This window comes from Staurois parvus, unplaced genomic scaffold (genome assembly GCF_062004578.1).
Source record: "Staurois parvus isolate SC_StPar_1 unplaced genomic scaffold, SC_StPar_1.0 ptg001133l, whole genome shotgun sequence".
Classification (NCBI taxonomy): domain Eukaryota; kingdom Metazoa; phylum Chordata; class Amphibia; order Anura; family Ranidae; genus Staurois; species Staurois parvus.
Genome location: NW_028318929.1, coordinates 4,356,026 through 4,372,500, shown reverse-complemented (window position 1 = coordinate 4,372,500; position 16,475 = coordinate 4,356,026). Strand labels below are relative to the sequence as shown.

General features: G+C 43.8%; 1 protein-coding gene across 1 annotated transcript in view; it reads right to left on the bottom strand.

The window, feature by feature from the left end:
- Positions 1-16,475, bottom strand: part of SKIC2 (SKI2 subunit of superkiller complex) — an 87,146-nt gene that overhangs the window by 50,774 nt on the left and 19,897 nt on the right. Inside the window, exons 9-12 of the mRNA XM_089659153.1 lie at positions 15,506-15,681; positions 11,417-11,554; positions 10,350-10,495; positions 7,031-7,177 (exon numbers count right to left, since the gene is read on the bottom strand). Coding sequence (XP_089515279.1) covers positions 7,031-7,177; positions 10,350-10,495; positions 11,417-11,554; positions 15,506-15,681 — 607 coding nt within the window. The remainder of the gene's footprint in view (positions 1-7,030; positions 7,178-10,349; positions 10,496-11,416; positions 11,555-15,505; positions 15,682-16,475) is intronic.

The window sequence follows — 16,475 nt, the reverse complement described above, 5'->3', positions numbered from 1 at the left end:
AATCTAAGGTCCCTAACTTACATTCATACATACACATACTAGGGCCAACTTAGACAGGAGCCAATTCACCTACCAGCATGTCTTTGGAGTGTGGGAGGAAACCAGAGTACCTAGAGGAAACTCACAAAGGCACAGGGAGGACATGCAAACTCCAGGCAGGTGGTGCCATGGTTGGGATTAGAACCAAGACCCTAGTACTGCCAGGCAGAAGTGGTAACCATTTATGCAGGCCATAGATGGGTCGAAAATCGGCCGATTTTTCAGCCAAAAATAAAATCGGCCGATTTTCGGATCGTTAGTGGGTTAATTGTTCGGCCGTTTTTCGGTATTTTGGCAGATTTTTTTTATCGGTAAAGTTGGAAAAAGATCGGCCGATTTTGCCGATCGGCCGATTTTCGTGGCAATTATGGCCAAATCGGACGATCTTTTTACCGATAAAATATCTGCGCATGAGTAGTGACCTGCAAGAGGAAGACAAAAAGAAGAAGAAAAAGAGGAAGAAGAGGATAAGGAAGTAGAGGATAAAGAAGAGGAAGAAGAGGATGAAGAAGAAGAGGAAGAAGAAGAGGATGAAGAAGACGAAGAGGATGAAGAAGAGGCTGAAGAAGAAGAGGATGAAGAAGAAGAAGAGGATGAACAAGAGGAGGATGAAGAAGAAGAAGAGGATGAAGAAGAAGAGGATGAAGAGGAAGAAGAAGAAGAGGATGATGAAGAAGAAGAGGATGATGAAGAAGAAGAAGAGGAAGAAGAAGAGGATGAAGTAGAAGAGGAAGAAGAAGAAGAAGAGGATGAAGAAGAAGAGGATGAAGAAGAAGAGGATGAAGAAGAAGAAGAGGATGAAGAAGAAGAAGAGGATGAAGAAGATGAAGAAGAAGAAGCAGAAGAGGATGAAGAAGAAGGATTCTAGTCCGGCAAAAAGTGTCCCTGCAGAGAGCTCCGCTATTTCTTTGACAGTGCTTTGACATTTATAGCGGTTGCAACAATGTATCTATTTGTTTCCGAATAAAAACATCTGTATCCTAAATGGATACAAATAGATACATTGTTGCAACTGCTATAAATGTCAAAGAAACAGCGGAGCTCTCTGCAGGGACACCTTTTGCCGGCTGTAGACGGGATGAAAATCGGCCGATTTTTTTTTACCATTCCTGGTAACGTCGGCCGCTTGACCGATTTTTCGTTTTTTTAAAGAAAAATAGGCCGTTTTTCTCCCCATCTATGGCCTGCATTAGCCACTGTGCTGCCCAATTAATTTATTCCCCCCAACTCCTGAGTGCATCCCACCAAGATCTTCACTTTGCGCTGCCTCTCTAAGCCACAGACCCATTCCTTCTGATAATATCCTCTGACCAATGCATGTCGTGGCCCCATTCATTCCTATAGGAGAGCCTTACTCTGCTGGACACAAACGTAAATACAGCTCCTCATAGGAATAAATAGGTCCATGGCATACATGTGCAGTACAAAGAGGGTGAATTTGGGTGAAAAATCTGTGCAGCTCTAAGCAAGGCTGCATAGTGAAGATAGCTGGGTTGAGGAAAAAGGTATTTGTCCTGGTGGGATGAGCGAGGGGGTGGTGGAAACTGATCACAGCCAATTTTACAAAAGTACACTTATCCTTTAATATATACTTAAATTCAATCACTAAAATCTCATATACAGCAAGCTTATTGTGGTATTGTATTTCAAAAGATGCAGCATTCATTCAAATAAAACCTGGTGATCTTGCCGTAAAGGTTCTTGTTAAAACACTTTCTGTTGTGTGATGACAAACACTCTGTCCCAGTCTCCCAATTATGCTCCCGTGTTCTCCCCGTCACTCAGACCTTCTCATGGAGAAGACCAGGCCTTTTCTGGCACTTTTTGTTTACAAGTATAAATCTGTATTATAGTTACATACTTAGTCTGACTGAAAAAAGACAGATGTCCATCTAGTTCAACCATAAAAAAAAAAAAGAAAAAAAAATGTATAATCCTACACCCACAGTTGATCCAGAGGAAGGCAAAAAAAAACCCAGCAAAGTATGAACCTGCAGGGAAAAAAATTCCTTCCTGATCCCCCGAGAGGCAATCAGATATTCCCTGGATCAACTTTACCTATACAGTTGCAAGAAAAAGTATGTGAACCCCTTGGGATTACGTGGTGTTTTGCATGAATTGGGCATAAAATGTGCTCTGAACGTCATCTAAGTCACAACAATAGAAGAACACAGTCTGCTGAACATAATACTACACAAACATTAGATGTTGCCATGGTTTAATTACACATAGCATGTAAACATTCACAGTGCAGAGAGGAAAAAGTATGTGAGGCCCTAGCTTAATGACTTCTCCCAGAGCTAATTGGAGCCAGGAGTGAGCCAACCTTGACTCCAATCAGTGTGATGATATTGGATGTGTTGCTGACAGCTGTCCTGCCCTTAAAAAAACACACACCTGTTTTGGGTTTACTGGTTTCAAGAAGCACTGTCTGATGTGAACCATGCCTTGCAGAAAAGAGCTCTCAGAAGACCTACGATCAAGAATTGTTGACTTGCATGAAGCTGGAAAGGGTTACAAAAGTATCTCCAAAAGCCTTGATGTTCATGTGTCCACGGTAAGACAGACTGTCTACAAATGGAGAAAGTTTAGCACTGTTGCTACTCTCCCTAGGCGTGGTCGTCTTGTAAAAATGACTGCAAGAGCACAGCGCAGAATGCTGCATGAGGTAAAGAAGAATCCCAGAGTGTCAGCTAAAGACCTACAGAAATCTCTGGCACATGCTAACATTTTTGTTGACACATCTACAATAAGGAAAACATTAAACAAGAATGGAGTACATGGGAGGACACCACGGAGGAAACCAATGCTGTCCAAAAAGAATTTTGCAGCACGATTGAAGTTTGCAAAAGAGCACCTGGATGTTCCACAGCACTACTGGCAAAATATACTGTGGACAGACGAAACCAAGATTGAGTTGTTTGGGAAGAACACACAACACTATGTGTGGAGAAAAAAAGGCACAGCACACCAACATCAAAACCTCATCCCCACTATAAAACATGGCGGAGGGAGCATCATGGTTTGGGGCTGCTTTGCTGCCTCAGGGCCTGGACGGATTGTTGTCATTGATGGGACAATGAATTCCAGAGTTTATCAAGTCATTTTGCAGGAAAACGTACGACCATCTGTCCGCCAACTGAAGCTCCGCGGAGGATGGGTGATGCAACAGGACAATGACCCAAAGCATACAAGTAATTCAACAAAACAATGGCTGCAACAGCACAGAATACGCCTTTTGGAGTGGCCCAGTCAGAGTCCTGACCTCAACCCGATTGAAATGCTGTGGCATGACCTTAAGAGAGCGATTCACACCAGACATTCCAAGAATATTTCTACACTGAAACAGTTTTGTGAAGAGGAGTGGTCCAAAATGACTCCAGATCATTGTGCAGGTCTGATCTGCAACTACAGGAAAAGTTTGGTTGAGGTTATTGCTGCAAAAGGAGGGTCAACCACTTATTAAGTCCAAAGGTTCACATACTTTTTCTTCCCTGCACTGTGAATGTTTACATGTTATGTGCAATTAAACCATGGCAACATCTAATGTTTGTGTAGTATTATGTTCAGCAGACTGTGTTCTTCTATTGTTGTGACTTAGATGACGTTCAGAGCACATTTTATGCCCAATTCATGCAAAACTCCACGTAATCCCAAGGGGTTCACATACTTTTTCTTGCAACTGTAAATGTTAGTATCCAGTTATATTCTGTGTATATAGGAAAGAATCCAGGACTTTTTTGAAGCAATCCACTGAGCTGGCCAGAATCAACTCTTGAGGGAGTCTATTCCACATTTTCACACGTATTCTTTGCTTAAAAATTACTTTGAACCTCAAAACATTATATATATATTTTTAACAGAGACTCTAGAGAATATAATGGCAATCGCTGTAATTTTTTATGTCACACAGTATTTGCACAGAGGTTTTTCAAACGCAATAAAAATAAAACAAAAAACACTTGAATGAATTTTAATGCAAAAAAAAAAACCCACACTATATATAACCCATTTTTTTGGTAAAATAGAAAAGATGAAGCTATGCTCAGTAAATAGATACCTAACATGTTACACTTTAAAACTGCGCATGCTCGTGCAATAGCGACAAACTACGATACCTAAAAATCTCCACAGGCAACAATTTAAACATTTTTACAGGTGACCTGTTTAGAATTACAGAGGAGGTCTAGTACTAGAAATATTGCTCTCGCTGTAATGTTTGCGGCGATACCTCCCATGTGTGGTGCAAACACCATTTACATATGCGTGTGCGTTCGCTTCTCTGCATGAGCATAGAGGGATGGGGAGCTTTCATTTTTTTTATTCTTATTTATTTTTATACTGTCCCTATTTATTTATCACTTTTTTCCTAATACAAGGAATGTACACATCCCGTAATAGAAATAAAGGATGATAGGTCTACTTTATGGCAAGATCTGCGGTCCACAGGACCTCCTCTACCTTTACCCTCCCTACCATAAATCTCTCCTCTACCTTTAAAAACAAAAGCTCAAAAAAACAAATGTTGATCTTTTGCTTAACCACTTGCCGACCGCGCATAGCCGAATGACGGCTTCACCGCGGCCGGCCAGTTCTGAGTGGACGTCATATGACGTCCTCCCAGAACGCGCTCTCCTGCGCGCCCCAGGGGGCGCGCACCCGGCGATCTCCGTGATCGCTGTGTCCTACGGACACAGCTGATCACGAGATGTGGTGAAAGGCCGATCCCACCGGCCTTTTACCACGTGATCAGCGGTGTCCAATGACACGCTGATCACAGGAAAATGCAAGTGCCGGTTCTCGGCTGCACTTTCCTCACGCTGTCAGATCGTGAGGAAGGTACTGCCGAGAACCGGCAGTTGTCAGAGCGGGGATCGGCACCGATCATCAGGGCACTGATGATCAGTGCCCTGATGATCGGTGCCCAGCAGTGACCCCCGCAAGTTCCGATCAGCTGTGCGCCCACTAGCCCCGCCCACCCATTCCCAGCAGTGCCCCCACCTGTGCCCAGCAGTGCCCCCACCTGTGCCCAGCAGTGCCCCCACCTGTGCCACTCTGCAGTGCCACCTACCTGTGCCCAGCAGTGCCACATACATGTGCCCAGCAGTGCCGTCCACCTGTGCCCACCCACCTGTGCCCACCAGTGCCACCCACCTGTGCCCACCAGTGCCACCCACCTGTGCCCACCCACCAGTGCCACCCACCTGTGCCCACCCACCAGTGCCACCCACCAGTGCTGCCAGTCAGTGCCACCAGTCAGTGCCCAGGGGTTGTGCCAGTCAGTGCCGCCAGTCAGTGCCCAGAAGTGATGCCAGTCAGTGCCGTCTATCAGTACCCATCATCAGTGTCACCTATCAGTGCCGCCTATCAGTGCTGCATATCAGTGCCGCCTATCCGTGACCCCTAATTAGTGCTGTCTATCAGTGCCGCCTATCCGTGCCACCTCATTAGTACTGCCTATCAGTGCCCTTTAGTGCTGCCTATCAGTGCCCATCAGTGCCGCCTATCAGTGCCCATCAGTGCCGCCTATCAGTGCCCATCAGTGCCGCCTCATCAACGCAAATCAGTGAAGGAGAAAAAATACCTGTTTGAAAAATTTTATAAAAGAAACAAATAAACTTTTTTTTTTTTTTTTTAATTTTTTGCACTTTTTTTAATTTATAGCGCAAAAAGTAAAGCGCCCAGTGGCGATTAAATACCACCAAAAGAAAGCTCTATTTGTGAGAAAAAAATGATCAAAATTTCATATGGGTACAATGTTGCATGACCGCGCAATTGTCAATCAAAGTGCGGCAGCGCTGAAAGCTGAAAATTGGCCTGGTAAGGAAGGGGGTATAAGTGCCTGGTAGGCAAGTGGTTAAAGCGGAGTTCCACCCAAAAGGGGAAGTTCCGCTATAAAGATTAGTCCCCCAATCCCCATTAAGGATTGGCACCTTTGGGGAGCGGGGGGTGGAACAGGCACCCGAATTTGACAGGTACCCGCTCCCACTTCTGCTGCGATCGGAAACAGAAGTTGTCCTCCTACCCTCCGCGAAGTCTTGTGGGACACGTGACAGGTCCCAGAACACGACGGGGCCATTCATGAAGCGAAGCGCTACTTGCGCATGCGCAGTGGGCACCCGGCTGTGAAGCAGCAAGCTATAGTTTTTGTAGCTGCTGACTTTTATTTTTTTACAGAGTGAGTGGAACTCTGCTTTAAAAAAAAAAAAAAAAAAAAAAAAAAGTTCACTTCTGCTCTAGATCGAAAGTGAAGTCACAACGTCGCTCCGGTCCTCCAAGATCATAGAAGTGATCAGAGGTGATTGATCTAGTCTCCGTTCACCTCTAAGGCCAGCCGCGTGAACCATCAGATCGTGTCCCGGACTCGCCAATAAAAGTGGTAAGCCCAAGAAACACCGGCGAGCTCGGGAATTGGGAAGTGACCCCTCCCGCTGCTTCTGAAAGTGAGCTTGGACTGCTTCCATGAGAAAGACAATTGCCGACTCATAAAAAAAGATACTGGGCTTATAGCTGATAGCTTCAGCCATAATCTCGGTAAACCGCTTGCAAGCGGCAACATATATATGCATATTGCGGTTGGTAAAGCACACACTGTACAGACATTGTTCACTGCTGTCACCATCAGGACCCCTCCCTTCCCAAGAAATACCGTGCAGCCATCACTGAAGTGCATGTAGACAGGAAATGGCTGCAAAGAAGCTGCAAGAGATCACAACACAGATGCAACAAAGGATGAAAATAGGTAAAGACAAGTATTTTGGTAAAAAAAAACAAAAATGAAAAAAAAAATAAATGGCATTTGTTTATGATACACAGATCATTAGCAAGCTAGATGTCATTCAATCCAGGTTTATGTCTACTTTAGAGCTTACTCCACACTAATAATATTGAAAATGACTTTTCAAACATTAACATGTTAAATCTTGGATATCATTTTAATGCTTGGGTTTACACCTATTTTAAAAAGCGACAGCAGACGTCAAGCACATACCGTAAAATCTCTGTAGTCATAATAAGACACGACGCCCCTGTATAAAGTTGGACATCTCCTGTGATCAGGCCGACGTCTCCAAAAGTGATTTTGAAATCTCGAAACTTCTGATTGGACAAGGCCTTTATGGGGGAAGTATATATGGCTCTAGAAGATGAAATAAAAATTGGACAATGCACATTTACAATAAACAGCTTTTTTTTTACTATTAGTTATACTAAGGGATGAAAAGGACAAGGAGGATAAGTCAGTCAGCAGCCAAACCATTACTAACACACGTGAACAGAAACTTGGATCAAACTCCTGAAACACACACAAACAAAACACTTTGCATTCCAGTTAGTCCGCGTGTTCACTGAAAATGGTTACAATCAATTCAAAATACATTCTTAGATTTTTTTTTTGTTTCGTCTGCAGGCTGAATGAAAGTAATCACAGTTTCCATGCTATACAGCACAGATGGAAGAATATCCTGCTGTGCTTACTGTATTGAAAACTTCTGTAGATCATTGGACTGTGTCCAGTCCCTCTATCAGAATACAATGCCCCAGGTTGCAGAAACAAAAAAGAAGAACAGGCTGCATGTTTTCTGCACAGAACTGTACTGGAACGCGGTAAAACGCAGCAAAAATGCACTGGAACGCACATGTCCCTATTTAGGGTCAGTTCACACTACAGAAACGCAGTCCAGATGCGTTCCGGATGAATTTCTGCATGTGTATTTTTGACACTTTCCGGCGCGTTTTTGATGCGTTCCAGTGTGGATTTTATGCATTCCAGTTCATTTTTTGCCCCTCTTTTTCTTCAATTTAAATAGGGACATGTGCGGTCCAGTGCGTTTTTGAGGCGTTTTACCACATTCCAGTACAGTTCTGTGCAGAAAAAATGCAGCATGTTCTACTTTATTTTATGCAGCCGTAACGCACTGGAACTGCAAGTACTGATGTGAACTATAATATACAAATATAAGGAGCGAAAAACATATAAATGCAGCAAAAACCATATAATGAATAAAATGGTGATAAATAAAATCTGTATAGAATGCAATATCACATGTCACCAATGGTGACCTCAAATAAATGTCCCAAGATGTATAAAGCCCACGTGAGGAGGCAGATGATAAGAGGTAAATAAATAGATGCGCACTCACCAGAAGTGCGTAAATATTACGCCTTTGAGATATGCCTGTCTCACCAGGTATAAATCAGGTCATCTGCATCCTCGTAAAGGTCAGGATCCTGTACACCTTCTGGTCACGTCTAGTGACCAGAAGGTGTACAGTGTGCAGTGAAATCAGAGTAAGCATTCCAGTACAAGAGAGGAACCTGTAAAACTGTGCATGACTGAAGGACTTCCCACTGGGACAGGCAATTCTTTTCATCTCTCATCAGAACTGGTCTCTGACACAATGACAGATGCCACATCATGATCATCCTAAGGGACCCTTGCAAATGAACTTTGCTGCAACATTCATCTGGAGAGAGATAAAGAGCGATGGACATTGCGTGGCAGAAGTTTTGCAAGTAAAAGCTATTATTGGAAACAAGGTCCTTTTCCCTGGAAGGGATTGACTTCAGTAAAAGCCTCCATCCGCAGAACCTGCACCATGGGGGTCTTTTGAACGTGATACGCATCTGAGCACCCTATCCTAGACGTGACCAGAAGGTGTACAGGATCCTGACCTTTACGAGGATGCAGATGACCTGATTTATACCTGGTGAGATCGGCATATCTCAAAGGCGTAATATTTATGCACTTCTGGTGAGTGCGCAATCTATTTATTTACCTCTTATCATCTGCCACCTCGGATCAAGTCCTCCACGCACCTATTTAAGGATCACATCAGATCCTCACGTCAGCTTTATACATCTTGGGACATTTATTTATTAGAGGCCACCATTGGTGACATGTGATATTGCACTCTATACAGATTTTATCACCATTTTATTCATTATATGGTTTTTGCTTAGCGCTGCACCTTATATTTGTATGTCATTTGGAAGGTTTTGTTTGGTTGCCTTTTTGGTGTCCTAGCAGCTATCCCTCATTTTCAGATAGCGCTCGTATTAATCCTTTATATCTCACTGATGTGAACTATGACATTGACAACAATATAACCTACTTTCTGTGAGTTTTGTATGCAAAAAAAAAAACAAACAAAGAAAATGCATGCAGTGCGAACTGGCATGTAGTGTGAAATTGAAAAAAAAAAAAAAAGAGGGGAAAAAAAAAAAAAAAAGAGGGGAAAAAATTAACTGGAATACATAAAAAACGCACTGGAGTGTGTCAAAAACGCATCGTCACATGCAGGGGCAGACAGACAACTCATGAGGCCCCCGGACAATAGGTGATCATGGGGCCCCTGTGTCCTCGCCCACACTCAAACCACACCCAAAAAAGCCTATGAAAGGTACCAGGGGCATCTCATGGGGCCCCCTACTGACCCCGGGCCTCGGCAATGCCCGAGTTCTCGAATGGTCAGTCCGCCCCTGGTCACATGCCTGATGAAGGGACTCCGAAACGTTGCCTTGCTGTAAATATGTTATAGTTTATTAAAACTTTTGGACCCATATTGGTGATCCTCAGTGTGCCGGTGACATTCTCCCTTGCTGATTATGTTTGGTTCCAGCCGACGTTTGCTGCAGCACCCACTTATACACACAGCCATTTTTAACGCAGGAACGTGTGCGTTTGGATTGCACGCATTGAAAAACACATAAAAAACGCACTGGAATGCATCAAAACGCACCAAAAATGCGCTGGAACACACATGTCCCTAACTGAATCAAAGAAAAATAGAGGGGAAAAAATAAACAGGAATACATAAAAAACACACTGGAACGCGTCAAAAACGCATAAAAAATGCACTGGAACGTGTCAAAAACCCAAAAACAAGAAAATTTACATATTGAATCTTATCAATCCTTAGATGTGGTAGCTGCATTTTTTTCTACTTTACTTTCACCTGGTGATCCTGCCAGTAATACACTTCCTGTCCTAGGATGACAGTGCTCATTGTACTGTATCTATGGAGCAGCAGCATTGTCAACCTAGGACAGGAAATGTGTTAGGATTACCAAATACATCCCCCTCTCCTCACTTCCATAAGGGGGAGATGTTCTGTAGTTTACAAAGAGAACTGGGCAGGGCTGATTATGTTTGCAATTTCACTGCAAAGGAAATTAGGAGCTCACTAGATCCCCAGCAGGATCCACTGGTATTTTTCTGTACTTGCAAGAGATAAATATGGGGAAATGTGCATGGTGGAAATATTTTTTTTTTTTTGGCGCATTTATACACGTTAGGTAGATACACTCACCTGGTCATATGCTTTAGACACAGTGCTATGGCATATTCTGCTACCACAGTCTTCCCAGCAGACGTGTGAGCTGCGATGAAGACCGAAGAACCGTCTTCAAGACACTGAATGGCTTTCTTCTGGAAGAGGTCCAGTTCAAATGGATGCTGCAGATACAAAAACTGGTGTGATATATCTGATATGTACAGCCAGGCAGAACCTCTAAAAGGAGAAGTGCACTTTTCATAACATGTTACACACATATTCAGGGTATAACATGTAACATGTTACCAATGCAGCAGTCCCTGTTGTAACAGCACGCCAGGGAACTTCTCCTCGCACACGCTACCCCTATTTTTTTTAAAAATGCGGTTTTTCGACTCGGCTTCGTCATTTAATCACAATTCTGTGAATGGGAGAACTACTACTGACCTCTGTGACCAAGACCCGGTGGATGATGCAAAACACGTCAGAGCGCATGGCCAGAACGGCAGCTGAGGCCATTCCTCAACATGCTCAGTGTGGCTAAATGCTTGTGTAAATGGAGCCTTAAGCCCGGGTTCACTGATGCGCTCTGGAATTTGCAGAATTTTCTGTGCGAATTCTGCACTGCATCAGAATCGCACCCCGTTCATGTGAACCGCTGCGTGTGTGCATGTTAACAACACCCCAAAATCGGTCCGCAAAACGCAGTGATTGCAGAATCGGCTCGCATGGGTGTGAATACCCATGCGATCCAATTCTAGTGCGGACCAAAAAAAGGGTCCTGCACCTTTTTGGTGTGGGTGCGGGGCGATAAGAGGCATACAAGATGTATGGCTCCAATCGCGCCGCACACAAATCACATGTGATTTGCACAGGAATGCGGTGCGCTTCCTGTGCGAATCACATGCGATGTAGTGCACCGCATATATGTGAACCCAGGCTGAAGATTGATTTAAAAGGCCAGTTTAGGTGCCAGAACACTAGGTGCACTTTAAGGCATAATCTTGTCAACTCAAACCCTTCCATGTGCTTAGGCACAGAACTGCCCAGATTTTTGACTATGCCTTCATATTACTGATACATATAAATGATTTCTCTCTCACCCTAAAGGCTAGGTCTGGAATACGTTTGTAGAAATCATCCACGGGGGTGAGGCTGCTCAGTGGAATGGCCCATTGTTCCTGAGTGGATTGTGGCAGAGGCGAGGCTGGGGGAGGGGGTGCAGGAGCAGAAGACACCGTCTGAAGGACAAAGAAAGAAAATCAAATTATTATTACCTATATATTGATCAAGAACACTGAATCATTCATATATCAATCACTGACACAATTATGGAGTTTCAAACCAGATCGAAGTTGATTAACCAACCAGTGCACACTGACTGCAGGCTTCTCAATAATCACACCAAATCCCTGAATTCCCCTAGTACTAATTATTGTGGCTCCATCTTTCACTCTTTCACTTGAAATACATTTGTAAATTCACTGCAAGTAATTCACAATAGATAATCACATACAATTGAACAATGTTCTTGATATAGAGGGTCCTCAAGTGCAGCCCCTGACATCACTAAAGAGCTGAATTTAATATTCAGTGGAGGTATTTCTAGGAAAACAGTTAGAGACTGCAGACATTTAATGGGAAATGGCCAGAGAATATAAAAATGCAACAAAAGACGGTAGTAGATGCTATAGAAGTTGTTGAAGACGGCCACATGCTTTAGGAGACAGTCATAAACTGGAGACACATTATATGAGACTGCTAGAGATCTCATTCAATGGTGGTAAAGATTCTTGAGAAAGGGGGCCTCAAGTGCAACCCTGACTTCACCAAAGGGGGCTGCACGTAATATTCAGTAATTGTAAGTCTACAGGAAACTGTCTGACATTGCCGACATGAAAAAAAGAGATGCTCAGAGACTATAGACATCCTAGAAGAGATGCTCAGAGACTATAGACATCCTAGAAGAGATGCTCAGAGACTACAGACATCCTAGAAGAGATGGTCAGAGACTACAGACATCCTAGAAGAGATGGTCAGAGACTATAGACATCCTAGAAGAGATGGTCAGAGACCATAGACATCCTAGAAGAGATGGTCAGAGACTATAGACATCCTAGAAGAGATGGTGAGAGACTACAGACATCCTAGAAGAGATGGTGAGAGACTACAGACATCCTAGAAGAGATGGTCAGAGACTACAGACATCCTAGAAGAGATGCTCAGAGACTACAGACATCCTAGAAGAGATGCTCAGAGACTATAGACATCCTAGAAGAGATGCTCAGAGACTACAGACATCCTAGAAGAGATGGTCAGAGACTACAGACATCCTAGAAGAGATGGTGAGAGACTACAGACATCCTAGAAGAGATGGTCAGAGACTATAGACATCCTAGAAGAGATGGTCAGAGACTATAGACATCCTAGAAGAGATGGTCAGAGACTATAGACATCCTAGAAGAGATGGTCAGAGACTATAGACATCCTAGAAGAGATGGTCAGAGACTATAGACATCCTAGAAGAGATGGTCAGAGACTATAGACATCCTAGAAGAGATGCTCAGAGACTATAGACATCCTAGAAGAGATGCTCAGAGACTATAGACATCCTAGAAGAGATGGTCAGAGACTACAGACATCCTAGAAGAGATGGTCATAGATGCAATAAGAGGAGACACATTACCTAGCACTGCTAAGGATCTCTATTCAGTAGTGGTAAACTTTCTTAAGAAAGGGGACCTCAGGTGGGTCCCTGACTTCACCGCATAATATTCAGTAAATATAATGCTACTGGAAACTGGCAGAGACTGCAGACTTAAACCAGGAGATGGTCAAAGACTACAGGTATGCTACAAGAGATGGTCAGAGATGCTATAAGAGTTGATGGAGATTGGCGACATGCTTTAGGAGACAGTAACAGACTTTACATGAGACTGCTAGAGATCTCTGTTATTAAAGTGATTGTAAAGGAAAAATGGGGGAAAAAAAACCCAAACATCTCTATACTAATTTGGAATTGCAGAGTGGCCCCTAACCTCCACTTCCTATGGGGCACTTGTGCATGCTCACTCCCGAGCCTTGAGACTCCCCATTCCCTGGTCACTAGCTTTGATTGACAGCAGTGGGAGCCAATGGCTCCCGTTGCCCCAGCAAAGCCAGTGGGAAACAGAAGTGAGGGGAGAAAAGAACTGCAGACATGCACAGAGCTGGATCGAGGGGCCAAAACCGATGCTTAAAAATGCTTTACCTTAATGAAAGGAATGCATTAAGATAAAAATGTTTAGGCTTTAGAACCACTTTAAAGCCCCTTTACAAACCAAGGCTTTCATATTTTTGCTCCATACAGCCTCATAAAAATGTGGAGAGGGATGGACAGCACAGGACAAGTAAGATAGTGTAAAAAATTAACCAAAACATTTAACAACTAGAACTCGACCTAACAAAAATGTTTCTTCACTGGCCCAAGTAAGAACCTAGCTAGTAAAACACAGACTCCTATCTGTAGGGGCCCTGAGGGCCACATGCAGTCCTTAGACCACAGGTTGGGTAACAGGGCAATAGAAACTCTGCTCAAAACTCAAGTCTGTGTGGTTCCTCTGGACCTTGGTGCCGGCTCACAAACAGGCTTCATTCAGACCCCACATTGCAAACTCAGCATGAAAGGATATTGAAGCCAAATTTTGAAAGCCATCCGTAAAAAACTATATTTCAGCTGGAGTTCAAAACATGACTTGCTGGGGGCTCCTCTCTTTGATGAGTTTCAGTCTCACACACAGCTTACTCCTAGTACCTTCTATGATTTAAGTGACACTAAGCTCTGGTTTAAAAAATTCAGGTATGTATTCTTAAAGTGGTACTCCACTTCCCCTACTTCTCCCCCCTATGATTTTTTTTCCCTCACTCACCTGTAATGCTCTTCATAGCACATACTCACCCACACAGAAAATCCAGTGTTGTCCCACTGTGATGTACTGTTCCAGTGCCGCGCAACAGGTCCTTCACTGCCGCAAAGTCCTACAGATACCTGTTGATCCTACCAGTAAGATTCACCTACTGTAGCTGCCAGTGATGGGGTGGCAACAAGGCTGCACTGCTCCTGAATTCAGAGCAGAGTTACCACTTAATTGTGTCAGGGCCAGGGATAAGGGGGTACCACCAGTCCTCCTGTACTCGGCCCAGGCCTGCAGGGGAGGCCCAGACAGCTGGGTTAATCGGATGTGGGCAGGAAGAGTGAACGGAGCAATTACAGGAACCAATCCCCTGTATGGCTCTCCCTGCAGCAGCTGAAAGCTGGGTTCTTCTCCTCCCCCCTGGCTGGCTTCCAGCTGCAGCAGAGAGAAACATACAGAAAATTGGTTCCAGTAATTTACCAGCCCCTTTCATTCATGAATTAACACAATGAGTGATCGGTACCGATCACTCACTGTGTTCATTCATACCTGAAGCATGGTAAACTGTGTTTTTTTTTTTTTTTTGGGGTGGGGATGTGGGGACCTTGTTAGGTTGGCTGTATGGGGCCCTGTGGTTTGGAGGGGGGGGGGGCTGTCAGGTTGGCTGTAAGGGGCCCTGTGGTTTCTAACAGCAGCCCTGATTGTAGGCTATGCCCGCTTGCACTACAGGCGTGAATATCAGCAGCCTGTAGCTTGCGAATCAGCACCTGGCCACACACAGACTTGCCCACTGCTTTCTTGATTGGCAGTTTTGCCATTGTGAGCTGCAGTGTCTGGAAGAGGGAGCATGTGAGCTGCAAATGAAGGAGGATTTGAGTCTGTCAGGGTAGGTAAAGGATTTTTTTTTTAATGAAACATGTCTATTACATAGAAACTGAATAACGTACTTGTTTAGTAATATGGGGATCTTTTAGTTGTACTTTAAAGTTTGCTCAGTCTTTCACAAAATGTCTAATACAAATGTTTTTAGGTAAGCCCTAGAATAGGATTTAGTTATATATTATGCATTAGGACTTCCACACAATGCAAAACTATAGGAGGAGGTCAAGGTAAGCTGCAACCAATAGAATGAATCATAATCCATGCTTAAGTAACCAGAAGTCAGTGAGATAGGAAGTGATTGGTGGTTTTATGATACTGCCATGGATGCCATCCTCCCTGCCCTTTGGACTGCATATAAATAATCCTGAAGGTGTTTCCATAGATTCACCCCATACGTTCCCACTGCTCCCAACTGACCTCTACACCCAGCTCTTCCAGGCTATTCGTTCTGTGAAGTCCCTCTGTCTTGTCTGCCTTGGGTTTCTGTTTCATTTTGGCTTCATCTTCATCCTCACTGGAGTCTGCCAGCGTGAAATCTTCTAGAGTCCCCAGCAGGCTGGCCAAGGAGAGAACCCCCGGGGGCCGCAATCCATCTGTCAGGGTAGAAGGTAGGTGGCTTAAAGTTCTTACATCACTCACTGGTTTTCCTTACAAAGTGCATTCCCTGTAGTGTAACTTCCACTAACCAATCAGATATCAGAATCTATTTTCTAACATACAGTGGAAAATGACAGCAGATGAGCACAACAGGACAACTGACTGGCTCTTTGTGCTGTTCCTCCCATTCCCAGTCTGAACACTGCTGTATAGGGATCGCCAGGGGCCAATACCAGATCAAATTCAGGTACTAACACTGCTTCATTAAGAAGTCATTAGAATCATTTTTTTAAGTGAAACTAGAGTACATGAATTTGATTAGGTATCAGCCTCTTTTAATCTACTGTACAGAACCACTCAGACTGGAAGAGGGAGAAGCAACACTAGAATTAGGTGAGCTGTATGCAAATATGCTGACAAGCAACCTAATGGTCTGGGAAAACAGGGCAAGTACACAGATGACCTCATCAATCTACGTCTCCTCTTTCACTGTCCAATCAGCAGGCAGGGAGTGAGAAGATGATACCACTGTATTTCTTAAAGCTGAACTCCAAGTTAACTTTTACTTTAAATAGTTTGTTTGGGTCAAGAAGGCAACCCCCAAATTATTACCTTTACTAATTGAATCAGTCACTGTCATTACTGTATAAACTGTATGTACCACCAGCTATAGTATACATGCTGCGGTCCGGCAGCGGTCCTTCTGCTTCTGGAACCAAATAGAGTCAGGCTGACTGCTTCTCAACCATTCACAGAAAGCCTTGTATTTTCATGAATGAGTACAAGGTTT